This window comes from Anarhichas minor, unplaced genomic scaffold (genome assembly GCF_050575085.1).
Source record: "Anarhichas minor isolate MPS153535 unplaced genomic scaffold, ASM5057508v1 ptg000041l, whole genome shotgun sequence".
NCBI lineage: Eukaryota > Metazoa > Chordata > Actinopteri > Perciformes > Anarhichadidae > Anarhichas > Anarhichas minor.
In genome coordinates, this window is record NW_027466487.1 from 1239745 (window position 1) to 1257672 (window position 17928).

The following is a 17928-nucleotide window of genomic DNA, read 5'->3' on the forward strand; positions in this document are numbered from 1 at the left end:
ATTATGCCACAGCTCCTTTATCGACTGTGACGGAAACAACTCCCAACTCCAGATGTTTAAGACTACAGGTAATAACTGTAAGCTACTGTATTTGCCGCTCATTGTGTTGATTCACAAGTTACTTCTCTTATCAAGCAATATTAAAAGGATATTGGTGACACAACCTTCTTCTTAACCTAAAATGTATGATTCAAGGATCTCATGAATGTAGATTAAAAATGACAGACATAATCATATATCAATACAAAAATGGCCTTTATTGGTATTAAGACAAACTTAACAAAATCAAGGCTGATGCTGAAGCATGAAACAGTATTTTTCAAAGGCAGTGAGAAAGTATGTTCAACGTTGCACTTTGTATTTCAGGTGTGGAACGTGCATTTGTCAGTGTATTTTCTAGAGAAATGTAGCATCACTTATTTCAGCCATTATATTACAAAGTCCACAAAAGAGCAAAGTCTTTGACAAACATGTGCACGAGTCAAGCCGATACTTACTTTGAATGTAAATACAAAATGCTGATGCATGTCCTTGTTGGAGACCAGAACAAAACTAATTTGAAATGAGTACACATCACTTCCTCTGAAACATTATGAATAACAGTTCACTTGCGGAAGACGAGACCTGCATGATTTGAAATGCACACATTTGAAATTAAATTCACATTGGTCATGAAGCCAATGCATGTTTTAAGAGGAGGTGTTTGTAATCTGTAGAGCTATACAGCTACACGGCGCGTTATAACATATAGAGGAAACAAGGTCTTTGTCAGGTCTGCAAAACAAAACTTTCACAGCAAATAAGGGCGAATAAATTAACTCAGTGTGACGTCTGCCGCTCTGATCAGTGCAGTTATAAATAAAGATGCCAGGAGGAAAAATGAAGGCTCCACATGTTTCAGTGGTTATTACATTGTTTTAAACAACCTTATTTTCCATAATAAGCCATTAATAAACAGCACAGTTTCTGTTTCCAAATGCTGATTTTGTTGAAGCTGATATTATCCCAGGGCTGACTCTGGCTGGCTCTAATGCACTGAATGTACAAAATATTTGGAGCATCTTTTTTTGACACGCTCTGCATCTCTCGTTTGTTTTTTTGATGGACAGAAATGTGATTACAGAAACTAACGACAGGCTCGTGGCTTCTACCTGAAGCTGCTTGATGAACGACATGAAAACAGAAAGTGTCCCTATCATTTTGTACATTCACGTGTGTATATTTTCAAAATCTGTAAACGGTCAGGCATGACAGGTCGAATACACGATTGTAAACAAATCTTCCACATAATGTTCTGATGCATTTCATTTCCCATAACCTCACCAGGTGTAAACTGACAGTGTTTGCACAGTTCTTATTTTAGGACTACAGGGTCCTCTGTGTTAAACATGATGAACACAGAAGGGGCAGTAACGTATCTGCATTTAGGTCTTTACAACTGGCCTCTAGCATGCTGCAAATAATGGTGATAAAGGTCGGAGATGACGGGATATGCATCGCCACACACGGCACACTTAACGCCGTCTGCCGACGCCTCATTTGATACGCCGTCATTTCGGCTAACGTGTCTTTTCACAGTTCTCAAAGGATGAATTGGTTTTCCAAGTGCGTTTTCATCTATTCCGTCACGACCGGTTCCTCTATCTTGGACCGAACGTGTGCTGCTGGGACGCTGAGGAGCTTTACCCAAATCAAGACCTTTACTTTTGACAAAGGGAATCGTGGGAGCTCGAGGCGACTCTTGCTCCGCTAGGTCTGGACATTTGGATAAGGGGCCCAGAGGACCGTTGTAGTTTTCCTCAGGATCTGGATGCAATGCAGCCATGTGGTTATTTGCGGGAGGGAAAAACATTTTCTTGTTGGACTGTGTATGATCGTCTATGGATAAATCGAAATCGGAGTCCTTGTGCGTTGAGGAATGGCAAAGCTGGTGACTGAACAGCAGATCTAGAGTATTAAAGCTGCACCTGCACTGCTCGCACTGGTAAGGCAGAAACACCTTCTTGGGCCTGACCTGAATCCACTGGAACTCCGGGTGCTCGCTCATGTGTTTTTCATACGAATGCACAAACCGAAACCCTTGCCCGCACTGAGGACAAGTGAAGCGCCCGCGTCTCTGTCGATGGATTCTCTGATGACGCCACAGTTTCTTCCAGTTTTCCAGAGTCTTGCCGCAACAGGAACACGTGTAACTTTGACCCGAGGCGTGGGTGAGCATGTGGGCTCGGAGTCGGCCCATGTGTCTGAACAGTCGCCCGCAGCTCGGACACAAATATTTCTTGGGGTCCGAGCGGTTATCTAGTTTGTTTAACTTTGACACGAGGTGCGAGAGATGGTGAGCCGGTACGACCGTCGACTGGAACGGTTTCTTTAAGTTAGCCAAGCGTTTCTTGGCACTGGTCCGTGACGTCATCTTCTGTGTTTCACGGTTTGCACCTGTGAGGGAGGAGGCTGAATTGCGTCCCGGTGAACACCGGAGTGCAGGCACCGTGTACTGTATCAATGACATCGTCTCTTCCTCCTTTATCGCAGAGCTGGAGGCGTTTCTCTCTCCTCTGCACTGACTGCGATGGGCACTAAATTCAGACAGCACACCAAACAGCTTGTCACAATACAAGCAGCGATAAAGCTTGGCGCCGGTGTGGGCTCTCATGTGGCCGTTGAACTCCTGCAGATGGTCAAAAACATTCTTGCAGATGTGGCACGTGTACGTTAGTCCAGGCTTTGCGCGCCTGTTGGCTTGCGAATCGTCACTGCTTGCTGGAGGTCTACAGGAGTGATTTTTTGCGTTGCTATAATGAGTGAATGCTTTCTCGCAGCGTGTGCAGTTGTACCGCTTCACGGACCAGTGTGTGAGCTCGTGGACACGGAGGAAATAGGCCTGACCGAAAGCTTTGCCACATATATCACATTTATAAGGCTTCTCTCCCGTGTGGACACGCACGTGTCTTATGAGCGCCGACTGAAACGGGAACGTTTTACCGCAGTACTGGCACACTTTTTGTTCCCTCTTTTCTTGTGGAACGGGTCTACGAAGCCCCTCGCCGTTTTCGTGGTCCTCCCCTCGGCTGTGTTTCTCAGATTTGTTGTTCTCGGAGTCCTGGTCCAGCATTCGTGCGTGCATCTTCATGTGGGAGGAATACTCAGAGCAGGAGAATTTGATCTTGCAAAATGGACATTTTTGATATATGTTGCTCTTTTTGTGCGTCTTGAGATGAAGATTTAAGTTCGAATTTTTGCTGAAACCTTTGTCACATTCGGGGCATTTGAAAGGCCGTTCTCCTGTATGAATGCGTTGGTGTATGATGAACTGAGAGAGAAATTTAAAGGTCTGACTACAGTAACCACATTTTAAAAGAGTTTTCGCCCCCTTTTTTATGTAGCTGACCTTAGAGCCGGCTTCCTTACACTCGTCACCATAGTCTGTATTTTGTTGCGCGTCATCGCTGCTTTTATGAGCCTCTACAAGCTGCTCTCTCTGTAACAAAACACTCCGTATTCTCCTCCTCCTCTTGCCGCCTCTCTTGCGCCTGAAGGCCCTGTTTGGACCCTGAGCTTTAACTGTGGTGTTGGCATTGCACTGTAAAGATTTCGGACTATTTGACTCTGAGATAGGATTTAAATGACCCAGCTCTACCTCCACATTCTCGGCTTTCACAGCAGGTGGGACTCCGACAGCTTTAGCTGGTTGCTCAGAGGACGTCACAAAATCTGTGCTGGAGGACTGTGCATTCGGCGAGTTTTTTGGGGATCCGAGACCGCTTTTTGATTGTGACTCCTCGCTGCCATTCACGTCGGCAGACTGTTTCATGTTCACAGGGTCGTCGCTCTGAGTCGGGCTTACCACCTTTAGACTATTCAAACCCTCTGAAGAAATAACTTCAGGCTCAGCTGCTGGCTGGGAACTCAGTTTTCTTTGCGGTGATGCGACCTCCTTTAATTCCGTCTGCTGCTCTTGCCCTTCTTGCTGGTACAGTTGACCGCTTTTCCCATCCGTATCAGTCTCTTGTTTGTCAGTGTTTAGTTCCACCTGCTTATCAGTCTCTGCTCTCTCCCCACAGCCGGTGTCGTTGGTCGGCAGCGACGAGGCCTCCTGGGAAACATCCAGCCGGCACACTTTAGCTGGAACTTGCTGATCAGCCAGTTTAGATCTTCTTCTTTTAACACCTTGAAAGATCGATGAATTACTACTTTCTGTAGGCGTCCCCTCAGTTGGTTTGGGGTCTACGTTGCTTGCTGATTCCGGCTTTCCTTCCTGTGTCGAAGCGTGTTGTTCACCTCTACTCCTCAGGCGCCGTGCAGGACCACTAACACTATTAACAGAAGCAGCGGCAGCAGGAGCACTGGCAGCAGCAGCCTCAACAACCATAGTTTTAAAAGCTGCCATCTCTGATTTTCTGGGTCTGCCTCTTTTTCGTTTTGGCAGCACGGGGACAACATCTTGTACTTCACCATCAGACACAGTATGAAGAGCAGACATCTCATTATGAGGTGAATTACTGATTAAGGGAACGACTCTTGGCAAAGGAAGTGTTGTGCTTATCTCCTTATGTTGAACTGCATCATAACCAGCCGAACCTGGATCTTTTTTGCCTTTAGTCAACAGCGGTTTGATTTTACGCGGGCGGCCACGTTTCTTGTGGACCTCCACAGGCTGTCCACGGCTGTCTGTAGTAGAGCTGCACACAATTGCGGGCGTCTGAGACTTCGCTTCCATCTCTGCCTGTGAAGGTGTGTGCTCGCTGTGTTGACAATTTGTTCCGCCTGCTGTTTCAGAGTTAAGTCGGCCTTCAGACTCCACCTGCCCCGATGAGTGGGATTCAGGTGCAGGTTGAGTCACTTCTGCTGCTTTCATTTCCTCTCCCCACTTAGAGTCCACGTCTTCCTCGCTGCCTCTCTTGTCTTCAGGCATCTGTGAGAAAGAAAGAAAAAAACAAACTGCATTTGTCACAAATGTAGAAATGGTATAAGTTTTCTAAAATGCTGTAAATATAAAGACGTCCAAAACAACATGCATCTACACAAGTGTTAACGCTGTCATAATTAGTTCTGTGGCGTTAACGTCTATATGTATGCAGGTAAACCCTGAAGCAACCAGGAGTACAGTAGAAGACCACATGCTCATGAATATGCATGGCAAATTAGAAAACTACATATATTAACAAACAAATGCATCTCTCAAAATACAATAAAAGTGTATAATTAAATATTAATGTGTTTATTTAGGAACTGTCCTCCCATCATCTGGATGTCGTAGCACCAACATAAACATAACAAAATGATTCACTGCACACTTAAATAGTCTAAATGTGATATATTCAAAAACAATATTAAAAAAAAAGAAACATAGTCCTTAAAGAGCCCTCAAGTTTAAAAGTGTTTATACATAAAAATGCATCAATGTTCCAATCGTAGGTTAATCCAGAAAGTGGGCTGTAACCTGTAATAGACAGCATAACGTTTGTCTCTCTCACTAACTACCTGCTTGCAGTCCAAAGGCGCATGAATGGAATTGCGAGGATGCGACGGCGCGGAGGTTAACTCAGAGACTGTATCTTGGTCACTGCTTCCTCTGCTGAAGGACATTTTACTCCCCATGTCAAGAGTCTGTGAATTAAACAGTGACAAGGAGGCTGTAACTCGTAAAAACAGGAATGTGTACACAAATCACGACACAATACCTTTAACAGACTAGCTCTCCTATTATTATTATTATTATTATTATTATTACTGCTGGCTTGAATACACTGCATGCATCGGCCATTTGTCGCTATAACTTAGGAGTGGATGGCTGCATTACGAGTGTTCAAAGCTCATACAGCTGATCAACTCCTTCAGGAGAGTTAAGTCGGTTTATGTGACAAACTGACAAATCAGAGGTTCAAGCAGCGGCGTCTACAGAGAGAAGCCTGCTGTAAGCAATCACCGGGCAGATTTATTCTGGATTAGTATGCGTTGCTTTGCCAGACTTCAGAGTTTCCCCACGAATAAAAACAGAAATTGTTAGTTACTGCCAAATGAGACATCTGTCCAGAGAGATAGCCACGTAGCAGATTGGTGACTCATTCTACGGGGAACTGTGGAGTTGGGAAAATCTTTCCTATCTGACATAACCGGTGGTAGAAAGAACATTTACTCAAGAACTAAACTTAAATACAATACTGAGGTGGTTGGTACTTTATTTTGAGTAATACCACTTCAGGGTTATCAAACGCTTCACTACATTTCAGAGAGGAATATTGTACTTGCCTCCATTACTTTTACATGAGTTACTGTTACACATTTTTTATAAATGATGACGTATCAATACAGAATAATCTGCCCAGATGTTTATTCATCAACTATATGCTATATTAAAAATGTTAAGGCATCAGAAATAACAAAAGAAATAACAATAACAATATATTAAAGTAAAAACAGCAAAAACAGCAAAACAATGAATCCTTTAACATTATCTATATACTTCTGTACTTTAACTTTAGTAATAATCTTCATGCAGGAGTTTAGCTCGTTGTGGAAATGTTTCACATTGTAATATTGCTTCTTTTACTCAAGTGAAATATGCAAACACGTTCTCTTTCTCCATTATAACACACCACAAAAGTTACATAGACTTAAGCTGGTGCACCACTTGACTGAATGAATGCAGTACACCGGTGTGTCTAGATAGAGAGTGGCTGCTGATGTCTGCAGACTCATCTCATGGAGTCTTTCTGATGCACTGAGCAAATGGCTGATTGCCAGCGCGCGCGCGCGCACACACACACACACAGATGTAAACGTGCCCCCAACGGATCACTTAACGTGTATTTCAATCACATATGACCCAACAGACAGCTTAATTAATTACTAATTATTATACAAAGCTACTAAGAGCATGCATGTAGGCGTTATCTGTTGGGAGGCCACATTGCTAGCTCCATTTAATTAACGTCACAGGCCACACGAACCTCACCGTTAACTACGATGTCAGCTCATAATACCTTCTTTATAGCTAACATGTGTATGTGTGTGATACCTCTCAACAGCGGTCACCAGATGCGACGGTTGGTAACGTTAGTAAACACAAAGTGCTTGCCTGAGTGGGAGAGGCAAGGCTGGTCTCTGCGTAGCCATTCACTGACCGCTGATCAATTAGCTGGCATTGGCTAGCTCAAAGCTAACGTCTGCGCTGTCGTTTGCGTGGCTGTTAGGCATTTCTTTCTTTTGACAATCGTGCATTGGTCTGGGAGCTGATCTGTTAATTTGGACCTTGGCTTTCTCTTCTTTTTTCAGAGCAGTTTGCAGCAGTGAGCCACTCGAGATCCGAGCACAAAGCAACCCGAACGTGTCAATCACGGAGTGGATGCTTCAGGTGGCGTGGGACATTTGGGAACTATGATTTGTTCTGTAGAAGGAAGGAGCAATACACAACGTGAAAATGTGATATGTGAGATATAACGTTTGAGGACAGGAAGCATTAAAGTAAAAAATAAAATAAAAAATCGATTCACATCGCAATCATTAATTCGGCTAGTAGACAAACTACCACCTGTCACATCTCAAAGTTCGAACATCAACCACCCAAATGTGTTTATGCGCCGTTGTTTTCTGCTCCACACACACACACACAGGGTTTCTAGATTACAGGCACACAAACAGCACGTGAACGCCGCATCCACGTTTTGGATATTTACCTCATCATAAATGGACTCACACAGCGCCTTGTTGTTGCTTTGAAATGGCCCCATGGATGTATTGAGTGTGGCCCCCTCTGCTGGAGATTAGGGCCGCAAGACAGACAACAAGCATGCGATAGACCACTACATCACTGAGGAAAAGGAGCTTCCGGTATCAGAAGCTGAGACTAGAGAAGAAATAGAAAAATAAAGAGGGGGCGAATATATATTTCTATAACTTATTTTTAGGATTCTATATTATCACTTACCTTACTGACACGTGTCATATTCTTACTGACACTGTACTAAAAGTATTACATATCAAACTGCCAAAATAAGTACTTGCACTGCAGGCGAGGTCAGATTTATGCACTCAGTCCATTCACCATGAGAATAACCTTGTTGATAACATCACATGCTACTTTATCCCATAAACACACACACTGAAATTAAAAATATAGTTTAATAAAACATAATGTACTGCATTTGTGAAGTTGACAAAGCTGGTAAAAACACATACGGTATTTTGGTCAATTCCACACAGCCTCACATCACATTTCTGAGCATACTAAAAACATATATAAAAAAAAACAAAAAACAGTACCTGGTTATCCCACCAAACATGGGTAAATTAAGCACATAGGTTTTGATGATTAACTTTATGGATTTACATTATCTATAACAATTTCATGGGGACCATTATTGGACTGTTTACAGTATTGACAAAAGAAATCCAGCTTAATTAAGATGCATGTTTGTTGTCACTAGTAATCCTACACTACTTTATCTTCAAAAGCCAGAAAGCATTTTGTTCCTGTACAGTGACGCTAAACAAGTAGATGCTCTTCAAACAGGACTGCCTTTATGCTCTTGGTCCATCATGAACATAAAATGTGACATGCAAATTGGATTTTGCCTCTCTAGTTGTGTCAAGTCTTAATAGGGACCGAGGAGGTTACTTGGTATATCATCTCAGCAGATTTGTCTGGTCCGCTTTCCACTATGTAACAATCATCGTCCATATTCACTCCTGTTTTCCCGTTCATAGGAACCGCCCCTTGCCCTTTGTCCAGACCGACAGCCAGGACTTGGTTTTTCTTGATGTTACCAGAAACTGGAACCCCGAGTTTTCTCTCCCCGTTCATCTGCGCCGCATTGGGACTTGTCACCGGCGTCACCCTCTTTAGTCTGTAATGTTTGCCAGCTCGCACGTGCTTTGCCATAAACTCGTGGGCTTTGGCACATTTGTGCCTCTGTAGCAGCTGCGCAGTTTCAAAAGGAAGATGACAGACTCGACACGGGAACCCATTTGATGCAGAGGACGTCTGCATTAGTTTGCTTGGTACACCTGATGCAGATTGTGTGGGCCTCTTCAGCTGCACAGAGGGAGGGGCAGTGAGCCCTTGGCTACTTCTATTGAATGCACTGGGACTCCGACTCATCGACGGAAGGGGGGCAGTGATATAAGGCCTGGGTTTCTGCTTGCTTTTATTGTATGTACCGATTTTCTTATTTTCCAACTGCAGGGTGGAAGTCATAAGAGGCGATCGACTGCCTTTACCGGCGGCGCTGGGACTCTGGCCTTTCGACTGTAGATAGGAAGTGGCCCAAGGCCCATGAGCACTCGGACTCCTGTTTGTACTGGCTACAGATGCCGTCTTCAAATCCAGCGGTCTCGCGGTGATGATTCTGAATTTGGTAGTGGGGGTGTTGGGTGCTTTACAAACATGGAAGCGAGGCACTAACTTCTTGCTGGAAAGCAGCAGCCCACATCCTATACAGCCAGCAACTTTATCTGTGACATGAGAGCTGTGGTGGGAGATGAGGGAAGCCCGTGTTACAAAACACTGCCCGCATTTAGCGCATATGTAAGGCTGTGTCTTGTTAAATTTGCGCATTGTTTGCAGCAACACAATAGGCTGGTAAACTGTCCAAAGATCCACTGTAGGTGCACCTACACCTGCAAAAATGTTCTGCATATCTTTTTCATGGGGATTTGGGGGCAAAGACGCTTGTGACACAGAGTGCTGCAATTGAGGCACTTGTGAGATCTGCGTAGACTGCGTCGGAACTTGTGGCATAGCAGCTGATGTAAAGGACAACATGGGCTTCACCGGCACCTTCCAGACCACCTCACCGGTCTGCAGTCGCTTCAGCTGCTGCTCCTCCAGTATGCGCTTCTCAATTCTGCGCTTCTTTATTGTTCCGTGATCAAGCACTTGGTGACCCGGTTCATGTGTAGCGCTGTGGTCCACCATGTCTCTGTATTCAACAAACTCTGTTCCACAGGAGCAGATGTGACTCGCAGCGGTACAAAAATGTTCCTCGAGGCATTTCCGATTTGCAAATATCTGCTCACAGCTGAAGCAAAACCGTCCTGCGTCCATCAAGTCTCTGCCCAAGCCGTCCTCCAGGACACTTCCCCTCTCCATCATCAGGCTAAGTCTGTTCACCGTTTGAGTGGAGCCCTCTGGAGCAGCTTTGCTGTCGGATATAAACAAAAATATATTTAAAAAAAACATGGAAAAATATGTGATTCAGTTGTGACGTTACCTCATCGTTTAATGGTGACTGATACTATCTGAATAAGGAGCTAGCTATGCTAACCGCTACACACAACGGCATGCTAAGCTAAGGAGAGATGACTGGAACTTTCAACATCACTTACAGTTTCCTCCGAACATTTGCTCGACTCTGAAAGAGAGTCGAAACTTAGGAGACGAACAAATAAAAGTCTTAAACTCATTAACGTTAACCAGATTATTTCTATATCATACACCCATAGGTTGTGAAATACATACCGTAGAGTCATCCATCCAATTACTGGGGTGGCATATTTACTATACTATTATTCCATACTGCTTAATATCTGGAAAAAATACGTTAGCTAGACACGTTTTACAATTTATACCGTAATTTAGTTTAACGCGCCCTTGCCTCGCTTAAAACCTAGCATGCTAACGTTAGCCTCAACTAGCTCACGAACAATAACGTTAGCTTACCTTCACATAAATGTCAAAGTGTCGGCGTGTTAATATTATGGTTTGTCCTTGCAACAAAACCGCACAAAGCTTGTCGATTGTCGTTTCGTGGGACACTCACATTCGGGCTAAACTTACCGGTATTTAGACCGAGTAGGTGGCAGCTAGCCCACTAGCCACACCAAAAAAACAAGAGGAAAGAGCCCACTCTTCTTCTACGGATGGCGCGCTTCTACAGCAACACGTCCGTGTTCTGCATCGTTACAGTGACACCTGTCGACCGGAGGTGCTGATTCACCTCTGATGTTATTAGTGCAGTAGTTCTGCTGGGTGGTTTTAGTCTGCGTTACACAAAGCAATATAAATAATATTACTATGAGGCTGGCAGGTCATTCCTGACGTTGGACACAGCCCTAGACAATACGGTCAGATTTCCCTACCAGTGTAGTTTTTCTACAGTCCGCTTAGTTTTGTTTTCTGCCAGTGAAAATAAGCAGTGACTATCACAGTTTTCATTTTTAGAGTACTTATTATATGTATCCCATTTCAGAGGCATTGACAGAGCTGTAGATGGATTACATAAACGCGTTGAATATAAATTAGGATCAAATTAAAGTTTACAGAATTTTGATTAAATAAACCTTGTGTGCAAGCATTTGTGATCCCATCCCCAAGGAGGGAAAACTCAATTTCCTACCCTTTGTTTGGATTTTCCTTTAAATTATATTGATAAAAACAATTATCGGGCTTCTGCTGAAGTGGGAGATGGTAATTCAGTTCAATCAACACTTGTGAGAAGACAAAAAATATGGTTTTATTACTCGAGTACTATTGTAAGAGTAGTTTGTTTAAAAACCTTACATTTAATTAAACATATGGCCAGATTAACCTGCTAGCTGTGATAAAGCACACTGGAATACTGATGAGCAACAGATATGCTGTGTGGTAATTTGATTAAAGTACATTAAGTTAAATGAATCAAAAAATTTGACAAAGATGGTCCTCAAAACTGTCTGAAGATCCAGAAATAAAGTATGAGACACCTTAAGGTACACCCTGTACCATGTCAGCTGATGCTATGCTTTAATTGTGTTGTACAGACTTGTGAATATTCAAAGTCAAAGTAAACCTGGAGCTTTTAGGGGCCCTTGGGATGTTGGTCATTCAGCCGGGACAGAGACACTATACGCCATTTATTTGTTTGCATACATAAGCTGAAAATGTCTTTCTAACAAAAACTATCTGTATAATTTTGATGAGTAAAAGCCAGCACATAAAGAAATGTCTATATGTGTGTAGTTCCAAATAAATCTGTAGCATTACTTCGCACAAAAAAAAAAAAAAAAAAAAAAAAAAAAGCCAGCACATAAAACAAGGATGGCTGCAACAAGAGTTATTTACTGGCTTGCATTTGAGATATTCGGTCCCATACCACACAAAACGACAACATGTTTTACAACTGGTATGTTTATTAACACCAGGAACAACAATCAGCTACATCACAAACTCTGAGAGAAAAGTTTGATTACCAAATGTCAAGAAACATTTACAGGCTAATGAAGCTATTTAATAGAAAGAGATTAACTTGACAAAACTAAAAATGTACTGTACACCACGGTTCTTTTTCCCCCCCATTTTTTTCTTTAAGTGACAAACTACAATTACACACTTCATAATAAATCAAAAATACACTCATCTGGTGGCTGTACAGTGTCACAAAAACACTACAATTGGCACATATGGAAAGAATGAGCTCTAATAAAAAGGGATCCGTTCTTATGTGCACCGCTCCCATGTTCGCGGTCATTACGAAGTCAGCTGTTCTTGTGTTTGGGGCTTCGTGTCTCCAGCCATGATGCGATGAATCCTCCTGCGGTGGTTTTTGAGTGATTTCAGGTTTGGGTAAGTACCCTGACAGACATCACAGCGATACGATTCAGACTGTTTGTGAGTAAGCAGGTGTTTCTGTAATCCGTCCACGGTGCCGAACCAGCGAAGACAAACGGGGCAACGCACGGGCTTGATGGCGGGTTTGCAAGCCCCACTCCTCTGGTGAAACATGAGACTGATGGAGTTTGGGAAGTCAGAGTTGCAGTGGGAACAGTGGTACGCTTTGGGTGGGTTTGTGGGATTTGTGGCCCGCACACCTTTGCATCGATTCCAGGATAAGTGCCTTCGCAGGGAACAGCGAGTGGCGAAAGTGTTGCCGCATCGTGCACACACAATCCGCTGCTGCTTCTTGGTTGGATTTGAAGCCTGCTCTGTGCGCGGTTGCTTCTGCGGAGGCTGACGCACTGACCGAGATGGCTGCTGCTGCTGCTTAGGCTGCTGCTGCTGAAATCTAAGTAGCAGAGGTTGTGATCGTTGTGGTTGAAGTCCCTTCAGCAGCTGGTGATGAGGGTGCATGTGGATCTGCAGATGAACTTCATAGTCCGCCCAGGAATTAACAGTCTCTCCACAAGTTGGACACGTGTAGGATTCCTGTGCGTGCTTCTGCAAGTGCTCCAGGAGAAGCCTTGGGGATGTAAATCCGACCCCACACTCGCACGTCACCCTCCGTGGAAGCACGGAGGGCAGTGACATGATGCCCCAGTTGCCTCCGTCGTCGTCCTCCTTGGTCTGACAGTCCGTTGCAACGGCCGACACGGTCTGCTGCACGGGCCGTCTGTCCGCCTGTGCAGCATCTTCCATTGTTTGTTGCAACTGACATCTCTTTCTGTGCACCATCATGTTATCTTTGCGGTTAAAGGTCTTACCGCAGACAAAACAAGCAAACATTGGTTTCATATTGTTGCCGGTTAGCAGAGTGGCACCCTGACCGCCACTCTGACCGCCGCTCTGTGCGACGGGTCCACGTGGCCTAAACCCACACAGCCGTAGATGGCGCCTCAGAGTAGACGGGCGACTGTAGGTTTTCTGACATTTGTTACAAGGGTAACGTTTCACACCGTCTCGGATGAAATAGCGCAGGCTAGAGGTCTCTGCAGACTTCTTCACCGGTGGGTCGTTGCCAGCTTTCTTTGTAAAGCCAAGCACCTCCATTTCATCATCCAAGGGTATCGTCCACTCTCCTTCATCACTGTCTTGATCATCATCTTCTGCTGCATCCCAGCTGCTGTTTTCTTGTCCTTGCTGGAGCGAGATCCCACACAGAGAGGCCTCTTTTTTCTCCTCGTTCATGGAAGAGTTGGAGCAGAAAGGTGAGAAGCTATTTGCCGGATGAGTCCAGGCCGACTGTGGGGAATTTGGAGAGGTGGCCTCTACCTTGATATGACCGGTAACCTCAGTGCCCACGGCAACACTCTTGTTGAGTTGAGATCCAGCATCCGTTTTGGCTTCACTGTTTGATCTCAATACTGGCATTTGAATGGAGGGAGTGGCCTGCGGAGAAGGGACCGACCCTGGGCCCTGACACTTGTGCATTTTGAGGTTCCACCTGCGTGCATAGCTGTGCTTGCACGATGGACAATAGAAGACTTTTTTTGAATTGTTTAGACTGTGGAATGGCACTATTTTTTGGGGAAAAGGAGACTTTTTTTTTAAAGAGCTTGACAGCTGTATGGTTGCGTTTCCTAACTGAGGGCATACGTGATTGTCAGGTAGAGGCAGCCGCCCAATGATGAGCTGTTTGCAGCGACGACAACATTTAATCCTCTCTTTTTTGTGCAAGAAATGATGCTCTGTCAGTTTGTCCAAGTCTTGAAACACCCGCCGACAGCGGCCACATTGATATCTCCCATATGGGCCGTTACTGCCAGGAGCCAGGAGCTTCTGACGGGTTTCAAGAAGCACAACAGGTGATAAAGTCTTTGTCAGAGAGACGACCCTTTTCTTACTGACCTCAAGAATCCTGCTGATGGATGGAGCTTTTGTCTTTATACCGGGTTTTGTGAGAAGCCGCCTCAGCTGTTCAATCGAGAGATCGTTTATCGGGGACACCTCAGGTTTTGCAACTGGCGTAATATCAACAGGGACAACTTCTTGTTTGGGGGTAACAGCGTTATTGTTCTGAGTCGGTGACAGAGGGGGTTGAAATCGCTTCATGTATGCTGATGCAAGCAACTTCATTAGGGAGTTATTTCTGGGCAAACTGTCGTGCTTTTCGCTGCTGGGAACAGAATTTGTTTTGTCTTGCAAACAAATGTCCTCCACAGTCTCTGGTATTTGCTCTGCTGTGGCCGACATGGTCTCAAGTGGTTTCTTCCTCTGATCTTGAGGGGGTGTACACTGGCCTTGAGGAGCGGTTACTATGGAAATGCCATCCTCCAGGCTTACATCTGCTTTATGGTCCGTTAATGTGGGTAGTTTGACAGCTGGAAACCTTGAGGTAGAGGGGCAACTCAGAACCAAACCCGGCTGAGTCACAGTTGGAATGAACAGTACATGCGGGGAAGGAAAGACTTTCTCACACCCCGTTCCACTAGAGAGAACACTGTTACTATCCAGAGGTGGCAGAAGCTGTGGCTGAGCGACATGTGATCGCTTGTGCTGCAGCATAAGACTGAAGTCTTGAAACTCCTCTCCACAATCACAAATAAAAAAAGGAGAGTGGCTCTCGGGCAAGAGTGCCGGTGGATTGGGGAGCTCAGTAGACGAGTCCATACTTGCAAACAGTGTTTGACGTGGGCTGATGTTGGGCTGTGAAGGGGCAGGGACCTTGGAGAGTGCACCGGCATGGGTCGCCTGATGTACAAGCAAGGAGGCCAATCCAGTGAAGGTGGCAGAACACGCCACACAACGGTACACTTTGGGGGTCGAAGTACTTCCCTGTAACCCGAGCATCATGGCAGCCAAAACGTATCAGGCAATCCAGGTGTTGTGGTCTGTAAATCACATACACAACATACACAAAAACAATGTCATCAAGTGAAAATGGACACACAATCACAATTTGCTAAAATATGTTTTTTAACCTTCTACTAGGATACCTGTATACAAAACATATTTTCACATTCGTTTCACAGTTAAACACGGTTTAAACGTGGTTACATCGATGGAAAACAAGCATGAGAAAACTATTGTAATATTATTTCATATTTTGTGTTTTTTAAAGAAACGTGTCAATTTGCATTGCACTATACGACGAGCAATATAGTTTGTGTAATGAGATATTACAATTTAACATTCCTACAAAACATTTTGAGGCGGGGTTTTAGCAAAAGGGTCCAGCCGGAACAATGCCTGGTCAGATTCAAAGAGCCCTATATTGTAGGCCTGCAAAGATGAAGAACACACCATGCTTAGCCAGTGCTGCCTTGGCCTGCATTTTCATCCAACTCAACAGAGCAACTGAGAGCTGCCCTGGATTGCAACAAGAGACACTCCCCCGCCTGCCCATGGTCAGCAAATCCATCAGGTCTTTCTGCAGAAATGGGATCACATCCCTGCAGATTTAGGCCTCATTTCCACTGGCTTTGTATAGCATGCGCAGCCTCCAGGTGTATTTCCACACCTGCAGGGAACAACCATGCAGTCATGCATACAGTGATCTTGGCTCGGAGTCTAACCGTGGCAGTCTTAACATAGCCGTGTTGTTGATCAAAAATAATTTGTAGGACAAGTATGCCCATGTAATGCATTCATATATATATTTTTTTAATTTTGAGGAAATAATATCCTGTTTTCTCATCTGTAATCACCCCCAAAATATACACATTAAGTAATATAAAAAACTCAAATAATGTAAAACGTATTACTACAGACTAATTATTAGAACCAGAATATCCTGTAGAACCTGTAGAACAGGAAGGACTACTTTTTTACTGCTTAGTGTTCTTAGACTGCTCTGCATGCAAATTACAATACATGAGTCGGAATTGATTATTCTTAAAGTTTTGCTCCTCCTGAAAGACGTTTAGGCATGTTCAGACCTCTCTCTTTACAGATTAGAATATATTGTTGCTTGATTAGGAAAAATACACACACACAAAACAAGAGCACAGCATGAACTTAAACCCGTAGATCTAAATATGAAAATGACATTACCGGGGGAGGAGAGCCTCAAACGCGGCTTGAATTATGTGACTAAGCTGAAGCACAGACCACCGAACATAAGGTGGAACTGAACACTCAAAGAACCGCTGCCAAGATGAAACACGCCAGTTACCTCCAGAATATTGGGGATCTCAAGCCAAGTGTACGTTAGCCTGCTAATGACCACAATGCTAACGAGTATAGGGACGTTGTTTTACCAACAACACACTCTACCATCACGTAGTATCGTTTTTACAAGATCTAATATTACGCCAATTAGCTTCTCACACGAGCACTATTCATCTGCTACCGTTTGCTAGCTTGGCATCTGACCCTCTAGCGCACACAACCACCAAGGTCTTGTTGAAACATCTCAGAGGGGGTTGCTAGTGAAAGCTAACCAGGGGGAAGGCCAGAGAAAGGGATAACTAACACTTACAAGCTAACGTTAGCTACCATGTCATATGGAGCAGCTTTTCCTGCACAATGACCAACCGTTCATTATCTTCACGTAGCCTACTCACCAGCCTCAGGAGCATACGGAGCATTGGGGTTTTTCCTCAAAGTGACTGTGCGGGAGGAGACGAAATGGCCCCGCAGACATCTGTACCCGGCTCTGCTGTACCCGGCTCTGCTCGCTTCTGTGGTTAACAAATGTGATGCTGTGCCAAGAGGAGGCATCGAGTCGAGAGCTGCAGCTGCGGCAGGCGCGGAACAGAGCGTCTCGTGGGGTTTATAAAGCGCATGCGCACTTCACCCAAGCGCCGTTAGGAAAAGCGCTGGGCGGCGCGGTGCGCATGGATGGAGGCGGTGCGCCATGGCTGCGCCCATCCAGGGCTGCGCCGCGGTGCGCTGCGGCCACAGTTGCAATTGCGGGCTCCTTCCTGAAGCCCTAAAGTCAAACTTCTCTCACATGCAACTGAAATAATGCACAATGTATACCGAGCATACTACACATTTAGAAAACTTTTTTTTGTTGCATTATCACAAATTTACCCAGATGTCTAACATAAAACCTTTTTTTCCCCAGGGCGGCCCTGAAGCATACCTTAGTCAATTACCAATATTTGATGTAATATCGTCTTTGAGACACATATTCAGGCACAAATGAAGATAATGAATACAAATCCAATCTCAGAACACATCCACTATCAGCCTGACTTTCCGAAAGATATGGTCTCTAACATGAGAGACAAAATCCTGGACATCGTGGCTGACCACCCCACGGTGAAAAACATCATTGTGCATACAGGAAGCTGTGATATTGTGAAACAACAGTCTGAAGTTCTGAAGCAAGACTTTATTGATCTGTTAAA

The 17928-nt window shown here is 44.5% G+C and overlaps 2 protein-coding genes across 6 annotated transcripts; both read right to left on the reverse strand.

The window, feature by feature from the left end:
• Positions 1-236: 236 nt before the first annotated feature.
• On the reverse strand, positions 237-10877 carry LOC142969576 (uncharacterized). Of its 4 annotated transcripts, XM_076109549.1 has the most exons (5): positions 10661-10776; positions 10460-10527; positions 7019-10142; positions 5482-5607; positions 237-4912 (listed from the first exon to the last, which is right to left on the reverse strand). In XM_076109549.1, the coding sequence occupies exons 4-5, from the start codon at positions 5596-5598 to the stop codon at positions 1433-1435; spliced, it is 3597 nt and encodes a 1198-aa protein (XP_075965664.1). In that variant the 5' UTR covers positions 5599-5607; positions 7019-10142; positions 10460-10527; positions 10661-10776; the 3' UTR covers positions 237-1432. The 4 variants fall into 4 exon arrangements, with proteins under 4 accessions (XP_075965664.1, XP_075965661.1, XP_075965662.1 ...); XM_076109546.1 differs by lacking the exons at positions 10460-10527; positions 10661-10776 and adding an exon at positions 10778-10877; XM_076109547.1 differs by lacking the exon at positions 10460-10527 and having other exon boundaries at positions 10661-10795.
• A 1211-nt stretch (positions 10878-12088) lies between these two features.
• LOC142969578 (uncharacterized) lies at positions 12089-17353 on the reverse strand. 2 transcript variants are annotated; one of them, XM_076109551.1, is made up of 3 exons: positions 17137-17353; positions 15875-16001; positions 12089-15462 (listed from the first exon to the last, which is right to left on the reverse strand). In XM_076109551.1, the coding sequence occupies exon 3, from the start codon at positions 15422-15424 to the stop codon at positions 12446-12448; it is 2979 nt and encodes a 992-aa protein (XP_075965666.1). In that variant the 5' UTR covers positions 15425-15462; positions 15875-16001; positions 17137-17353; the 3' UTR covers positions 12089-12445. The 2 variants fall into 2 exon arrangements, with proteins under 2 accessions (XP_075965666.1, XP_075965665.1); XM_076109550.1 differs by lacking the exon at positions 15875-16001.
• Between the last annotated feature and the right edge of the window lie 575 nt (positions 17354-17928).

Bases quoted from the DNA above. Each gene is read 5' to 3' on its own strand.
- LOC142969576 (XM_076109546.1), bottom strand. From the start codon at position 5,598: ATGGGGAGTAAAATGTCCTTCAGCAGAGGAAGCAGTGACCAAGATACA. The intron at 4,913-5,481 runs GTAGTTAGTGAG...TCTTTCTCACAG, and splicing joins CGCCTTTGGACTGCAAGCAG to ATGCCTGAAGACAAGAGAGG.
- LOC142969578 (XM_076109550.1), bottom strand. From the start codon at position 15,424: ATGATGCTCGGGTTACAGGGAAGTACTTCGACCCCCAAAGTGTACCGT.